General features: G+C 41.9%; 1 protein-coding gene across 13 annotated transcripts in view; it reads right to left on the reverse strand.

Moving 5' to 3' along the window:
* adgrl2a (adhesion G protein-coupled receptor L2a) overlaps nt 1-17,670 on the reverse strand; it is a 100,697-nt gene that overhangs the window by 63,398 nt on the left and 19,629 nt on the right. For all 13 annotated transcript variants that reach the window (XM_034080961.1, XM_034080962.1, XM_034080960.1 and 10 more), the window contains exon 2: nt 9,633-9,818. In XM_034080961.1, coding sequence (XP_033936852.1) covers nt 9,633-9,708 — 76 coding nt within the window. In that variant the 5' untranslated portion in view covers nt 9,709-9,818. The remainder of the gene's footprint in view (nt 1-9,632; nt 9,819-17,670) is intronic.

Consider the following 17,670-nt stretch of genomic DNA (forward strand, 5'->3'; position numbering starts at 1 on the left):
AGTCCGGTCGATTTAACTGTATACAGTTGGGCCGAAAAGCAAACTGCATGCAGTTTGCTTTTCGAACTGGGACAAGAAAAACAGCGGAGAAGTAACGGGGCACAAACCCTCCTTTTTACGCAGCGGTCCAGACATAGACATCAAACGGTGACACATATTCACTTGCCAGTTACTTTGTCATTAGGGCAGGGATATCTAGATACTTTCCAAGGTTTGACATCATGAATTGTGCTACTTTTAAAGCAAGGAGCGATGTTTTCAAATCTGTAATCAAAAAGCTCCTAAAAAACGCAAGCAGTTCCTACCGTTGGCTTTTCAAACTGACAAGAGACGCTCTCACTGTTTTTCAAATGTAACAGTTTGAAAAGCAAGCAAACTATCTGATTGTCTTTAGTTTTCCGCTGGCGTGTGATAGCAACATGGAGGATTTTAACATTCATTTTAATATATTTGGAGAGCACAGTAATTTGGAGTAATGGTTAGTGGCTGATGAGTCCCCAGTGAAGAAAAGAAAAAGACAAGAGGGACAAGAAAACAGCGGAGAAGTAACGGGCAGAAACCCTCCTTTTTACGCAGCGGTCCAGACATAGACATCAAATGGCAAAACATACAGTGTGCAGTTACTTTGGCATTAGGGCAGGGATATCGAGATACTTTCCAAGGTTTGACATAATGAATTGTGCTACTTTTAAAGCAAGCAGCGATGTTTTCAAATCTGTAATCAGAAAGCTCCTCAAAAACGCTATCGAAGCAGTTCCTGCCGTTGCTACGTTAGTTCAAACAGTAACATCGCACTATTTTTCTTCGCGGATGCATGTCAATTTAAATCAATACATAAAACTATTTTTTAAATCAATAAAATCATTTTCTAAATCCATAAAAGCATTTCAATTAATATTGGGAGTCATAACGTTACTTTGTTGAGAATGTGGCCATGTAATAAGCGGGATAATGTGCAGCGACTTGGTCATTATGGGGAAAAGAACACCTTCATGCCGATCTAGATCCCTCCGCTTCGCGTCGGGCTCCTGATCAGCCTGTCGGTGTTCTTTTCCCCATAATGACCGCGTCGCAGCACATTATCCCTTATGTATTTCATCAAGGATTGATTGGCAGCTATTCATTCCAGAGGCTGAAAATTATATAAAAAAAGGTCTATCTCATATGTATTTTTCCTAGAGGTGAATGGATTATTATGACATGCAAAATAAGGTTCCCCATTTAATTATTTTTTCTAGAAATGTTCAAATTTGGATTAACCTCGTTTGAATCTGGTCCAATCCATATACAATGCATTGCCAGCCCTCACATGTCACAGCAGGGGTACTTTGAAGTTATCATTTAAAGACTTGTCAGATGTCCCTCATGCTTATCTGCCTTAATTATTGCTTGTAAGCCATTAAAAAATAATTTGGGGAATTGTGTGTTTGTTGGGAAATGGGAGGAGGGGTGGTGGAAATAACAAGAGCAACAATTAAGCAAGAGGCAATAGTCCATCTGAGAAATCCTTACATAGTAAAATGGGCTGATTCAAAATGACAATATCCATAATCAGAATCAGCTTAATGGCCAAGTAAGTGTGAACACATATTGATTTATAACATCTCCCACCAAGTAAACATGCTTTTAAAGACTATTTTTCTTTCAGCCCCATCATTTATTGAGAGGTGGGCTTAAGAGCAGAGGCCCAAGCCCTTGACATATGGCTGCACTCAGGGGTCATTATGACTCAGGAGGTCAAAAGTCGAGTCACTCACGGTCAAGTCGGGGTGATTTACCAGGTCCTAAAGGGCTGGACCTGACGTGTATTATGTGTGTCAGCAAGTAAACCCACACTTCATAACTTAATGATGGCAGACAAAAATGGAGCAATGAGCTGTAACATCTTATTATTGAAGTATTAGCAGCCTTGCTTAAAGGTGGGTTATGTAATTTATTTCAGAAACACTTTTTGTTATATTCCATGGAATGCTCTTAACATCCCGATAGCAATGAATATATTAAATGCTTTGACAATAAATACATAAAAAATGTCATCTGTGGAAGCCGTAGCGCTGAAAAAGCACGACCAATCATTTTAGCCGGCCCGGCTCAGATAACTGGATGGCCTACCTGCCTGTCAGCCTTCCATCTGTGCACCAACTTATCTCGTGCCCTCATTGGTCATGTGCGCGTTCGTGTGTTGGAGGAGGGGCTCTGTAAGGAAGTCTGAAGGAAGAGGCAGATTTTTTCCGGTTGTGTGCTTTCAAATTCTAGCGCACTCGAGCTGGTTTCTCCAAAATTACATACACCACCTTTAACTTAAGCTGGGGGAATCTTTACTGCAAAGAAAAGGATGTAGGAAGTTTGAACAAAAGCGGAAAATATTGAATGTACCAGTGGAGCTCTTTAAGTTAACAAGCTTCATAAATGGGCACTCAGAGTTCCTTCAAAAGGCCTTGGTTCTAAATCCTTTATATTTATGGGCGTAGATTCACCAACTCTCGTTTACACGAGCCTCTTCAGGATTTACTGCTGCTCTAAATCAGGACTGAAGCACGAGGACAAAGAAGATTCCACTAAGGGCAAGCCAGGGATATCTTGCATCTGACTTTCTAGAGTGAACTGTAAAATCTTAAGCCTTTGGATATATTTTGTCTTCCTGACAGAATCTTTCATTACGAGTTCCGCAATCGGTTTTCATCGCATGACGTCTCAACCAAACCACTCTTTCCTGAGCTTCAGAGAACATGCCTTTCAACAGCATCCCCACAATGAAAACGTGATTACATACCCCTTGAACACCTGCAGATTGTTGCTGTTTACATTAGATATTTCAGCAGATATGGGATGGAAAACCCACTGGCATGATTCAATGGTTTCATAAATAGCAGTTCTCCACTCCACTTCAATGCATTCATCCCTCTGTTGCGCTTGTTGCTCAAATCAGACGGAGCAGAGATTGAATTGCTCACATTGATAAACACATGTTATTCACAGTATGACACAGCATGCACAATAACAGTTAATTCATAACAGTTTACAATCTTGGCATCCGTCTCCATTTCAGAGAAGAAGTTGAGGCCTATGCATGTAGAAATTGAAATATTGCACTCCGTGTGACCTGAACACTGCAGTCTAATCACCTTCAAATTCAAAGGTATTACAGAAGCAAACCAGCTGAGCTTGCTCATTTGTCTGGCATAGGGGTACACACACTGCTTCCTGGTTTAAAAAAACATCTAGACTGGATAATCAAAAACATTCTCCTCATCTGCCCCCTCCAGACTTCATCAGCGGTCCTTGCGTGAGGTCTGTCTGGAGTCCTTGATGTCAACTACACAGGCTCTAGCAACATGAAGATATATCAGAACTAAAGAGCCTTTGCTTTTTCTATAATCATACTGCTAGTTTCTCAATACACGTGCCTTTCATGGTACATACGTATACCAGCCCCTTTCAAATCTGATCATGCAGCAAGTTAACGGCACTGTTTTTTCATTCTGCTTCAGCAAGTTACAAATATAGAACATAAGAGAAAACTAAAAGTTTAAAACGTGAGGCACATCTCTGACAAATTGAAGCCTACTTACAAAAAGATGCCCACATACTGTTAGTCACATCTGCCATGGCTCGATCAGAGACAACCAACAAAAGAACAACACTATAAATGTTCCATGAATAATAGTTGTTTGGTTATAGACCAGTGCACTGGAGATTGATAAGTCATGTTTGTTTTTTATCTGTATTTTGGATTCAGAGGAGACTCAATGGGTTATAAGAACATATTTGGTGGATTGTTTGGGATATACTTGTTAGGGGCCCACATGTTTCTACCTGAGCAAAAACAAAGTGAGACAAAGCATGACGGTAAAATACCACGCAAATAGGGACATGTGGGTAGATCACTAATCTAGGGTGCGTGAGATCCCACCCAGCGAGGGCCTCGTGAGACCCGTGTGAAGGCCCATTATCCAAAAAGATCAGCACCGAGAATGATGGGAGAAGGTAAGTTTCACACTAAGTCTGAGGCTCTGTCACGCTGAAACACGCTCCGAGACAAGTCTGAAACCCAATTAGGGAGCATGTTAGAGGTTGAAAAGCCTCATAAAATACTATATACAGTATCCCTTATATAACCAGCAAGTGGAGGAGTGCAACTGGAGTTGCAACAAGGCACCGTGCCTCCTGTCTGAACAGTCGTATCTGTGTCACGGCCGAGATGCCAGCATGAGTTATGGACGGCGACAGACCACAACAAACTAATGATGCTTTCCAAGGTTATCTCTGCATAAATAACCATTAAGAAGAATGCTGATGCAGCAACCCACAGACACAAAACATAGGCCTCTAGGATGGCATTAAAAAACATTTGCCAAGGGCACTGAGTCAATAATTATGAGATTCATACATTGTGGGTTAGTGGAACATATTTTAACTGCCTCAGTAGCTGGGTGAAGGGAGGGGTGGGAGGGTCTGTGTTTGGGTGGGAGGGTGGCAAGATGTCAAGAGCTCCGCCATGCTCTTGCATGACAAACACCAACCTGGAGCCACGAGTGACAAAGCCCTAATCCTGAAAATCCCTCCTTCCTTTGCTGAAAATCCTAATGAGGATTTGAAGTGCTCGGCAGGGAGGAGACCCAGGGGCTGTTGTTACACCTTGCCACTGCTTGCTCTCCCTGTCATTGTCTCCTTGTTGGCCAAGCCTGGCTGGCGACGAAAGAGACATGACAGCATGGTGGGCCTACGTACACAGGCCCCACGCCTGCCTGGCTCCACGGGAAGCCAGATTCCTAAGTCTGCCGCAAACAACCAGGATGACATCAAGCGGAAGGTTGAAATTCAAAACCGACAGAAGTTGTTTACTAAAGACACATGAGACAAAGGAAAGATTCACCCCTTTAGCCTTAACTGTTTTAGTGCCCTTTCCAAAATAAAATACATTGGAAGCTGTAGAAAAACTAGCTGAATTGGCAAATAACCATTTTGTAAAATGGTAAATGATTTGTTTGTATTAATAAATGAGCTATGGGCCAGCGTTTTCAAAGAGGTCAGGGAAGTGGTGTGTGGTGCCGCAGTGGGGTGCTTTCATTTGATTTTTTTACGGACACAACTCTGGCACAAATTAGTACTTCAAAAGAACAGGCCTACTGCCCGTGGTTTCATATTGACACTTGACAGATATTATTTAGATTTTCTTTCTTTTAAAGATAACATGTACAAGCCAAATTGCTGAGAAAAAGGCCCCTCGTGGAGAAAATGAAAAGTATATCACCTATAAGCATAGATACTGCTTTGCCTCAGAAGAGAAGGCTAAGGCTTGTGATATCTGCATGTTGAACTGATTGGTTTTACCTGCTGGGTATTAACCCTTTAACAGTTCATTTTGAAAAAAGCACAGGTCTTTTTTTGAGTGTAAAAAATTGAGGGATTGGCCATTTTCAGAAAATTATATACATATGCTTTCATGGTTACAGGAAAAGGCTAACCGGAGCAAATAGGTGTTGGCACGGCACTGGGAAGCGCCGGTCCTGTCCTTGTAGGTTCTGTCTCACAATAAGCCCTTGGCTTTTACTTCCAGTAATTACATTTTCAGAACACCTTGATTGTCTATTTCTCTCCATTCACTTTGAGATGAAGGCTTTAAGTCTCTTCTCTTTCCCTTTCACACGGTACAAAAAGAGGACTTTTAAAGGTCCCTTTCCCTGTTGCCCTTGAGAAATCTCAAGTACTTAAAACATTTCAAGCTTTGAGGAGAAACAATAGTGTGGTTTCAGGGTGTACAGACGGAACAGACATTCTCAGTGTCAGACTTGTTCAAACAAGTCCTGCCACTGAAACGCAGCTTTTATATCATGGCTAACTCTTCATGTACCCCCCAAACCTTACAGATACAACCACCCCAGGCTCCGTAGTAATAGAATGACAATATGCAATCTAGGGAAAACTATTTCCGTTGAATCATTGTTTCATTAAGTCTCCATTACCTACTTAACATTGCCTTGCTTTTATTGTATTTCTATAGAGACTGATTTTATAATAACTGTAAAGCTTCCATACTGTAAAAGCCACGCAGCAATGACACATAATAAAGAAGCTGGTGATATGTTTTGATCACTGACACTGATTTCAAAACAGTAAAGAACATCCCAGTAAAATGGGGTGCATTAACACATAAACAAAGTAACACAGACATTTTCTCCTTTTTTTTAAGCATGTCCAGCTAGCTGCACACTTTGCCCTCCTTACCTCTTGACAAAGAATCTTGCTCTGCTCTCTAAATCTGTCCCTGTAATCCTTTGAAAAGAGTGTGTGCCTGAGCTTGGTGAGCATTGTTATTCTGTTGCTGATAGACAAATCCCTCCAACCCAACCAGACTTCACGTAATTATTTTGGAAGACATGTGAGCCAATGTAACCATGTGTTGCAAGGGGGCAATGACCACAGTTTTTGCAAAAAAACAAAATTACACCTTTATCTCATTTCTGGTGGGTTGCTATGGTGATATCCGTAGAGGACACTCGTAGGACAAAAGGAAATACACCTGCAGCATCAAAGAACATCACTCTGAATGCCAGAGGGCAAACAATATCAAAGCTGGTCGGAGTAAAACATACTGATTAAAGTGATACTCTCTTTCTCAACCAAAATAACCGTATATATGAATTTTTTTTACGCAGGGAAATCTTTGACTATTGCCTGTGATACTTCAGAGTGATTTGTCCCAGGAATGAATGCCAATAGAATCCTTTCTCACTGAAGACAAAAACAGGATGTTAGTAGATTGTTTGTCCACTTGTCTGGTACTTCCTCACAAAAAAATGTGTGTTAAAAACTACTCAATAGAGGAAAGTAGTGCATTAAGAAAGAGGCCTCCCAAACATTCAATATTTCATAAGAAGCTTTACCGATAGGTAAACATTTAAAAAGAAAAATCAATGGAGCAGAGGCCAAGATATCTTGTATTTTAGTCTTTATTATGGGTCAAGCTTAGGCAAAACTGGTTTCTGCCCCTTGACTAATGCAACAAATAATATATTTGCTAAGACTCTCCCTGTTTGCTAAATACCTATGTCCCTTGAACTTCCTGACCCCAGTTTCTACTAAAAACCTAACTCGGTGAGAAAAAAGAAGAATAAAGTCTCAAGTCCAAGCCAAGATAACCTCGGATGGCATCATTAGACTTTGGAAATCTCCCTCCAGAGCCACAGAAGACATGATGCAACTGTTTTAACAGCCTGGGTTTACTACTATTAATAATGAGCAAACTGAACTTCATGTGTCCTTTAACGACATTTCTTCTTGAATTTTAGACTTTAAATGTGACAACCCCTTAGAACTGGGAATATGTTGAGTTCCATGTCATACCCGGAATCCCATATAGTGTTTCTTCTCAAATAATTATGTCCATACTGATATTGATTTTGATTACAGTATCTATGTCACAACAAGGCCCTCTTGGGATATTGTAGTTTCACGGACATACTGCGAGAGCACTGGCTCAAATGTATGTTCCCAGATCCAATCACAGGGTATAAAACAGGCCTGTATTTGAAATAGTTATTATAATATTTGCTATTTTACCATGACTGTAGACAATGTCGCACTTAAGGAGAAGCTGTTCACATAAGGGACAGCAACATAGAATGATATCTCCAGTCTAGCATGGTTAATTCTATATTATATGGTTCAGAGACCCAGGGCCCTTTGATATGCATAACATCGTGACATATATGCAGTTCATCTATATATAGCATAATTAGAATAATTAATAAGCCAAATCAATCTTAGAAACTAATGTCACTGACTAGGCTGCCTCCATTGTGGATACATAGTATACAAGCCTTTCTGTTCCCAGATGTGAATAAAATAAGTAAAATGGGAGATGAAACGCCTAGAATGGCAGTGAGTAGGCTGAACAAATACAGATCAGAGTCATGTAAAGTTGTCGGGCTGATGCAGTAAAAGGTGCTGGATGAGGCATGATTTGTATAGAAGGAGAACAGAGAGAAACACAATCCCCCACAGCTACAGTTTCAATCTTGGCTGTGTATATCTTCCTTCAAACGCAATGAAAGCGAAGGGAGAAAAAAGGACCAAACTTAGGACTATTTACAGCATTCTAATAACCCATTTAATTCAATTATAGAAATGCATTAAAAAGATATTAGGAGTAGACGCAGTTTAATGAAGCATAGTAACTTGGGGGTATTGTTTGTAATGAACTGTTTCTGGGCTGATCTCTGTGGCTGGGATGGGGAATGGCAGGGAGGTGAGGGCGGAGCGGAACCAACAAGAGGAACAGGTGAATGATACATGTCGTCAATAACCTGGTTTATTCCTTTGTTGCATTTTCTCCTTCCCCCTGATTTGGAATAAACGTTTCTTCTTGTGATTTCTTGTGATTCTTCAGTGATTGCTAACTCCCTCCGTTTACCAGAGGAGTGTCCCCTGTGAGTCACATGTAACCTGTCAGCAAACAGTCTCATACCATACAGAGATTAACCTTATCACATCCACTTTGGCAGCATGCGCCCTGATCAATCACTGGGAGTTAGTCATGTACCATATAGATCCCAAACTGGCTTTCCATCTTTAAAAACAGAGTTTTATGGTGTGTGGGGTGAAACCAGGAGCACGGCAATGCACAGAAACTCTCTAGGGTGGGGACTATCTTTCCTGCCCCCTGAATAGGCTTACATATAGATACCTAGGCTTTGAAATGGCAAACTCTTATCTTTGCGTGAGGTAACTAAAATGATATGTCAGGGTGCAGACATACTGTATAATGTGTATTACTGAAGCCTATAGAGACCACGTGCTAAAAAATTCTTACATGAAAGACCCAAGCCAGATGATAGAAGAGAACATATGGTAAAACACATCATGGCAGTGGGACTTGCTGCAGTGTAAATTAAGCATCTTGATGAATCACCACCTTTCAAACTTCAATCAATAATCCTACATTATTGAGTGTTTTAAAAATCAGTAAAACAGGTATAGTGAACATTTGGCACCAACAACCTTAATCATGCTTTTGATGTATTGCACTGCAAAGATGCCAACTCTAGTTTTTCTAAATCAAATCTTCAAACATCACCTCTATTCTCGTGATTAAACACTAACATGTACAGGATACACTTTATAAGATATGGATTGGCTGCATACATCTTGTTATTATGAGACAGCAATCAAAGTTAAATGCACTATGATTAAAACACATTCAAGCTTTATATTTTTCGAAGTGTGAAATCTGTGTGTGTCTGCCATGAGACATTCCAGAGAGGAGTTTACAAATGGATCCATCTCTGATGCCACTGGGAACAGCTGACGCTATCAAGCAGAAAATCTCAGACAAATCACAATTTACCAACTAATGAAACCACTCAAGATTATCCCCCATCCGCGCGTGCCCACTGTCTTTAGAGCTGCATTACTTACACAAGCACCGCCAGCACTCAGAGGAGCAGCTCCGGCTTCAGTCACAATTTCACTGCTCATTATATATTTCTAAATAAGACAATAACAAATAATATGCTGGCAATGGCTTTTGTCGAGCCTGAAAATACACTCATTGAAAAGATGCTTTTAGAACAGTGGCATGTGAAAAAAATAATCAGTTTTACAAAGGAAAAAGTTTCATGAGTACTTACCCTCTGTGGAGTGCACTTGTGCTAGTGTGATGAGAAACCAGCAGAAGGTCTGTAGTTTCAACAGGGAGCATGCCATGGCGCCCGGGGTTGATGGTTTGTGGCAGGATTGTGTTGCGAGTAAAAAGGTTCTGATTAGAAAAGTCCAAGCCAACCGGTCTCAGAGATGCTCATCATTGATCCTGTCACCTGTGGAGCAGACCAAGAGAGACGTTCAGTTCAGGGGTGAAATGTATTCCACGTGGCGAGCTCCGTCCCTATGCAATTTCACACAGGAATCCACCCTGTCACACTTGATGCTGCATTTACATTCCACTGCAGAAATGTGACAAACCTTAAGCTGTGAAATGCTACAAACCAAAGCCACCAAAATAAGCCCATAAGGTCAATAATCCTGAGAGGGGAAATCCCTTAATGGATGCTGAATGCTAACCATTTCACTGGCAGGGAGGGGCGGGATCAGCGCTGTCATCAAACGGATAAGGCCCGCCATGTCCGTCTCCTCGTGATGCTAACCTTATCAGTGCTGTGTCAAATTACATTTTCTGTACCTTATACAAAGAACACATGTGTATCTTGATTATAACTTCTAAAAGATGTAGGAATTGTGTGTCCAGTAAAACAAATTGACATATGAGTAAGGATTTTAAAGTGATCTTGATTGGAGATCTCTATCTACTAATACTTCTCACCAAAAGTCCCTCCATTGTAGAACAAAGCTTCCAACAGATTGGAATCAGCCCTACAGAAAAAGTTTTGTCAACTAGCCAGAAGAGTTGCTTCAGGAACTGAACAACTGTAAATTGACACGGCATCAAAACTCTCCAACCACATGGCGGAAATGTTAAATTAACTGACAGCAACATTAAATGCAAAAAGTATCGATGGTAATAGCTTGGTGAACATTAGCCAAAAAGCTTTTCATCCTGCATTGGTCTGCATTAGCTTTGTTGATGTCTGAGTAATAAAAGGAAAAACTTTTTAATAACAGCGGAGGATGTATACTTTGTCTTGTCTGGTCAAACACTGATGTAAATGTATTATCTCTTCGATTTACACACGGCATCTATTGCACGTCTGTCCGTCCTGGGAGAGGGATCCCTCCTCTGTTGCTCTCCCTGAGGTTTCTCCCATGTTTCCCCTTAAACTGTGGGTTTTCTCCCGAAGCTTTTCCTTGTACGATTTGAGGGTCTAAGGATAGAGGGTGTCGTTTTTCTCATACTGATATTCTGAACAATCTGTGCTGTTGTATTTGCTGTAAAGTGTCTCTACTGTAGGCTATTTTTATTATATGTACAGCACTTTGGCTGGACCAAAAATCGTTTATAAATGTGCTATATAAATAAAACTTGATTTTATGTCATTTTTGTAGTTTAGTTATTTTTAGGCTGCGGCCACACGAGGACGAAAACGGCTAAACGCATAGGATTAACGCAAACGCAATCGCAAACAAGCTTCCGTCCACACGCAATAGTTATCCGGATAGTGTCTGCCCACACGAGACCGCTCCGTTTAGCTCCAACCGCTGGAGAAGCTGCAGTACATATGCAGGAGCCTGTACGTGGCGCTGTAACTTCCTCCACAAAAGCAGCGAAGAAGCATGGTTGTCATGGTTGCCCTTCTATTTATTCTCCGCGGTGGGGTCGAGGGAACCGGGCAGAGTTTTTCGCCAGTCAACGTGTATTAAAGTTTAAATCTTCCGGACAAAATTATAAAAGTAACTTCTTTGTTATTTATTGAGCTTTAAAACAAATGAATAACGACTCTATATATTATAATAATAAAATACACGGAGCCTCTCTTTTTCCTCCCTCTCTTTGGACAGCGCCAGTGTCTGTCTCATGCAGCAGCTGATCCAGTAATGAGTGACCCGGCCGACAGTAAAAATAAGCATATTTATAACTAGTTTAGGGAGTTTGAGAGGTAATTAAAATAGCTAAGGGTGATGATCTGTGTGTGTTTTGCTGCAGCGGGAGGAGCTGCAGGTGAGCAGAGCTGCGTGTCTCCGTCCTGTCAGATTAGACTTCACTCGCGTTTAGGTCCATATCGAGAGAAAGATAAATAATCTGAATTCAGTGTGCAGTTTACTTTGACGCGGGGGTGAGCAGCAGAGGTGGGGAGAGGCGGGGCTATTGCCTCATCATTATCAGAAAATGATCGTATAGGGCAGTGACCACCAACTGGCGGCCCGGGGGCCACATCCGGCCCGCCAGACATTCTCATCCGGCCCGCACGACGGGGGTGACTGTGGCGTTAGCAGAGTGGTTACTGCGTTCGCCCCCCACCCATTTATTTGTTTACAACGTCTCGTGAGTAAGGTGCAGTACCGGAGTCCAACAGAGAGGCAGCAGCTGCGGGACAGTAGACTGCGTACTGCGAAACCTTCCCTCCCCTGAAGAAGAAGTGATCCTTCGTTGTGAAGAGTCTGGTTAATGCGCTCTGCACCACAGCAGTAGCCCCGCTGCGACAGAGTCCAACAGAGAGGCTGGAGCTGCGGGACAGTAGCCTAGAAACAGGGTTGGGTTGTAACGGAATACTTGTAACGGCATTACGTGATCAGAATACAAAAATCAAGTAGGTTAACTGTATTCAGCTGGCGTTACATTTGAAAAACGAGTAATCTGATTACAGTTACTTTCGTAAACCTGAAGTGAATACATTTTGGAATACTTATTGGAATTATTGGTGGAAAAGTTTCCTCACAAAATGTATCCTAATATTCATTACCGGCAGAACTGTGTGCACACTGCACAGCGCTGCAGCATGTCTGTGAGCGAGAGAGAGATGCAGCGTGTCTGTGAGGCCCCGCCCCCGCATGCAGATGAGAGAGAGAGATCTCTTTTAAAATATATTGAAAGTTAGAAACGGAGATGGTTAGATAAAATGTACAAGATAACGTTTATGTAGCATTTCTTTATTGTCGAAATGATGACATTTCATAACAGGATCAAATCAAAGTGAATGGCCTGCTGTTTCTGAATGCATGGGGCAAGTGACTGGAAACAGTTTTAAAAGTTATTACATCGTTTCAGATAATAAATAATAATGACAATTCATTCTATTTAGGGGCGCCTTTCAAAGCACCCAAGGACACCTTACAATTCATAACATATTCCAAGGAAAGGTTTTAAGACAGTACAAAGAATGCAGTCCGGGTGATATTTTTTATGTGAGGTGCAGATGAGAGAGCTGTCCAGAATGACACCAAGATGTTGTGTTTGAGTTCTTGATAAGCCATGAAAACAGTAAAAGAAGTGTCTCCTGTTCACCAAAACATACCCATCTGTTATGGAAAAAGAAAGTATTCCAAAAGTAATCTGAATACTATTTATAAAATTCGGGGCTATAAAAAAATCGCTGGCCCGCGATAGTGTCTATTGGTTACATTTCGGCCCTTGGACAAATGTAGTTGGTGATCCCTGGTATAGGGCGTACACACGGAGCCGTTGGACCCCCCAGAGCGTTGCGTATGCCGTTCTATCCACCTTGGGACCCGTTATCGTTTCCTCAGTCGTTTAGTGCCGTATTCGGTCGTCCTCGTGTGGCCGAACGGTCTATATGACACTAAACAGTAACGCAAACGACCGTTTTCGTCCTCGTGTGGCCGCAGCCTTAGACATGGTCAATCAAACAACACCATTTTTAATTAGCTACATGATACTGTTTATTTAAGTAGACTTTCCCACTACCTTTCCCTCAGTAGAGGTTTAAATGTAACAGTCCTTCTATTTGACTGATGTATTGTGATTATTTCCACCCCCGCGCCCTAGCCAAACAAACAAACAAACAAACAAACAAACAAACAGAGAGACACTGCGGAGCAAATGGTCATTTCTCTCTGTTGTGACTCACCACAAACCAGCTTATCTCCCCGGCCCCTTCCCTCCTCATCCCCTCCCTTAAAACTCTACTCCCCAGAATTCCTCTCTCCCCACCTCATCCATACCTGTCCCTTTAGTACTCGTCTGTTTGAGTGTTTGTTTTTGCTTTCTTTTGCTACAAAAGCAAATGGCCTCCTCCTCCCAGTCGGATACAGTGCTCTGGCTGTGTAGGGTGAAACCTAATGCCTACCTGCTCGCCCAGGCATGCGTTTCACACGACTAACGGCTCCCTTTTGTCTGCATGTTTACACTGCTGGGATTAGCTCAGTCCTCTCACTCCCATGAACCATTAGCACATTCACCATGGGATTTGGCATCGCTCTGGCAACAAGGCGCATTGGACCCCATTAGAAAATATTTTTTAATAATTTGTAGTCATTCAAAAACAACATGCCATTTTTCTTTTGTGCATTCAGCTTGGAAATGTTTGTTAAAAAGCAAGGGACAGAGTGTACTCCATCACACTAGGAGTTAAAAGGAGAACTCAACTGAAAAGACGGAGAGGAATTATGTTTGTCATGTCATGTACAGCCAGACCTGCACAAATTAGCTTCGGCTTGTTCCTCCACTCTAGAGATGATCCACGGCCTGAAGAGTCTTTCATCTATTTTGTCTGAGTTCTCAGACAGCATGATAATTCATCGCCGAGAAATGCAGGGCGAACACATCAGCCAACAAAGTTATAATTAGGCCTGCCATAATCAGCTCATCTAGTATGACATCGGGCTTCACCTGAGACCTTTAATTTTAGAGCCATTTAAAAAAGGTTAACAGGAGCACAGCACACCCAGCCACAATGTATTTAGCCTAAATGGAATAATATGCAGTCATGAGACTCGACAAATCAAAGTTGATCACGGAGACCAAACAAAACCCTAAGCCTAGTCTTTTGGCTGATCAGTGCACAGGTCACAAGTTAAGTTCACCAAGCAAGTGGCTACAAATAATCAGCCTACAGCTTACACAGGTGCATACAGTATAACAAGGATGTAAGCAGATTGCCTCCACAAATAAGCTGTATAGTGCACATATAGGCTTAAGTAGCTTCATCCGTGCGCACAAAGTCTTAGCTCGTACTCTTTTGTCCACTAAGACAGACAATAGATAGATCCCCCACACGTTTAAATGTTAATGACAACATTCGCTCATTATATTGTCATGGACAAAATAATATACTACCTTAGAGTAACAGTTTGTTTACTTGGTTCACAATAACCCCATTTCCAAAGGCATAACTACATTACTTAAACTAAATTCACTAACAGGCGAACATTAAAAAGCAATGTAATAAAATAATGAAGAGATATACTCTGTAATAATTGTTTTAACATTTTCACAGGCACCTTAGGTGTTAGCAGTATACAATTTATATCACTGTCACTCAAAAATATGACTTCCATTTTCCCACCAACCCTAGCCTTGTCACTCTTTTATCGAATATAGTCTCAATTTGCATCAGGTTCACTCTGTGACCTCTGTGGAGCGTGCAGAGAATCAAAACACAGGCACTTCCAGATATACCTGCCAAGTGCAATTTCAAAGACTGATGCTCCGCCTGCTTGGCTTACGACCTTGACACCGGGTAAGATAAACTGGTTAAGGTCTATAATGGTAGTTGCAGTAATTAGTGTGTTGCCTTGCTCTGGTTGTAATCTAATGATTAGAGTGCACAGATACACACTGATAGTCCCAATACAGATGCATGCTGTGCCCATAACTTTTTTAACAATTAAAAGTCTTCCATCAAAACACATTACCTCTTTAACCTCCAAACCATAAGAAGAGGTGGTATTTTCATTCTTATTTTGCAAATGAACCTACAATATTGGTGAATACAGGTGAAAAAGTGTGCATTTCATGTGTGTCTCTCGGTGGCTGCAGGGGCTTGGGTTTACAAATGTAAACAAACTATTATAAGTCTTATCCCGAGATAATAGTGTTAAATCTTATGATTATTCTTGCTTCCCTGTCATCATAGTGTAAAAAAAGAGGCAACGTGCTTGGCGGACCTCCTGTGTCAGAATGTAGAGACAAAGACGAAATGCGCTTACACAGCTTTGCCTCCCAGGCAGTCGAGACCCCCTGCTATGAAGAAGAAATGCAGAATGTAGATCCCTAGTACGTGGGGACGGCTGTTCTGTAAATCGATGATAACAGTCCTAAACTTTAATATATTTTGTATCATGCTGTGAGTGTTTAACATGCTGAGACACCAAAGGCGCAGACTGAAGGAAGACTGCCGTTCTCATTAAACGTGCCGAGGTCTCCCCTCTCAGCTGGGGCTTTCTTTTCTCACTCCGCCTTGAAACAGAAACCGACGGCGATCATGTCTCGACTGTTTTCTTACATCGCCCTCGACTTGAGTGTGATCTTAGAACAGGTTTTAGCATCTGCAGAAATGTGTTGTTGTGCTGGGATTGGGAGTTTATAAGAGAGGGAGAGTGGGTGGACAGATGATGAAGCGCATCATGTTCAACATGGCTGCTTCTAATGCACCAGACAGATAATGAAGGCAATTTTCCGTGATTGTTAAGCACAGATTGCTAAAATGTATCGCACTGCTTTGGCTAAATATGAAGTCATTGCAGACATGTGTTTAAGTACTCTAAAAATGGAGAAGCCACAGGGGCTTGGGGCCCAGAGGCGGTAAACATATGTGTGGGTTAAATATTCGCAAAACAACAGAATGCTTTATAATCGACAAGTGAGTGGCAGAAGTTTTGAATTGCAGGAGCCCAGTTGGACTTCTTAAGAAAAAAAAAAAAAGGCTGGGTAACTGGGAGGAAGGGGGTTATTAGAGGGAAGGGGGGGGGGGCTGATTGAAAAGGACAGTTTGAAATTTGAATGCAGCGGGGGTCTGAAAACAAGAGGCAGATGTCAAAGAATGCCGGGCTCCTTAGACAAAGCTCATGGTTGTCCCTCTCTAGCTGCTAGAGGGCCACAGGAGAATAGAAGAAGAGTCGGGCCATTCTATAAAACGAAGTCTGGGAGAATAGAGGGGGGGGCTAAGAATAAAGAACCTGGGAGGGGGAGTCGAGTTACAATGAGAGATTGACAGCTTGCAAGTCTTGCTTGACCCTTGAATTAGCCCCTGAGCATTCAACAAACCTCAAGAAAGAGTTGGGATGTTAATTGTCACGGAACATCACAGGGATGCAAAGGAAGGGAAATATGGGGCCGGAGATTCACTGAAATGTAAATCAGAACCAACAGACCACCACATGTTGAATGGAAGCAAGACATTCAGTTTCTGTTGGGTTTCCCAACAGCATACTCATACATGAATTCATACATACTATAAGACTCCTCTTATCTCCGTTTCTCTTACCCACTTTGAGGGAAAAGCTGAAATACCTGGGGACACTGGGCTCAGTCACAGAACATTCAGCCTCAGCTGTGGAGGAAATATATTCCCAAAAGAGATTGTGTTCCTACTTTGACACTGCTGAAGATGCACAATTTGCAAGCGTAAATCTGAAAATTCGCACTCCAGAGGGGAGAGATTGGGCTGGCGATGGGATGAGTCCGGAGCCCCACTGAGTCAGATGCGGGGCGGGGAGGAATCACAGGATGACCCCTCGGCTGAGGGAATGATTGAGAGCAGCACCGGGCCAGAGGAGCTGAATGACACCCAACCTAACCCTGTGTGACTGCTGGTGCCCCCGACGCAGACCCTGACGGGGGCTCAGCCAGAGAAATACCAGGTCAAATATGCATGCTGCGCAGCGGGACAGTTGGGCGAGTTTAGAGGGGGGGGGGGGGGCTGAGGGGGGGGGGTGGTATAGGAGGTAAAGGGGGGAGAATGGGGAATAAAAGTGTTTTCCTAATTGTCAAACATACTTTAATTTTCACATTGCTTCACAAAACAATTGGAAGTTTTAACCCTTTTTTCGGTTTTTATATATAAATATTTATTTTTACACATTTCTTGATTTCATAATAGATTGTTTAATATTTGCTTTTATTTGACAGTTTAATGTAACTGTGTTCATGTTTGCACCATTTTACACCAAAGCAAATTCCTTGTATATAAAAACCTCCTTGGTAATGAACCATATTCTGAGATGTCTGATTAGGACACATATGCCTTGTTTAACTATATTCCCATTTCAACATTTGAGAGTACATAAAAACAAGTGTTTTTGAAGCTGTGGATCATA

The sequence above is a fragment of the Pseudochaenichthys georgianus genome, chromosome 4 (genome assembly GCF_902827115.2).
Source record: "Pseudochaenichthys georgianus chromosome 4, fPseGeo1.2, whole genome shotgun sequence".
In the NCBI taxonomy this organism is placed as follows: domain Eukaryota; kingdom Metazoa; phylum Chordata; class Actinopteri; order Perciformes; family Channichthyidae; genus Pseudochaenichthys; species Pseudochaenichthys georgianus.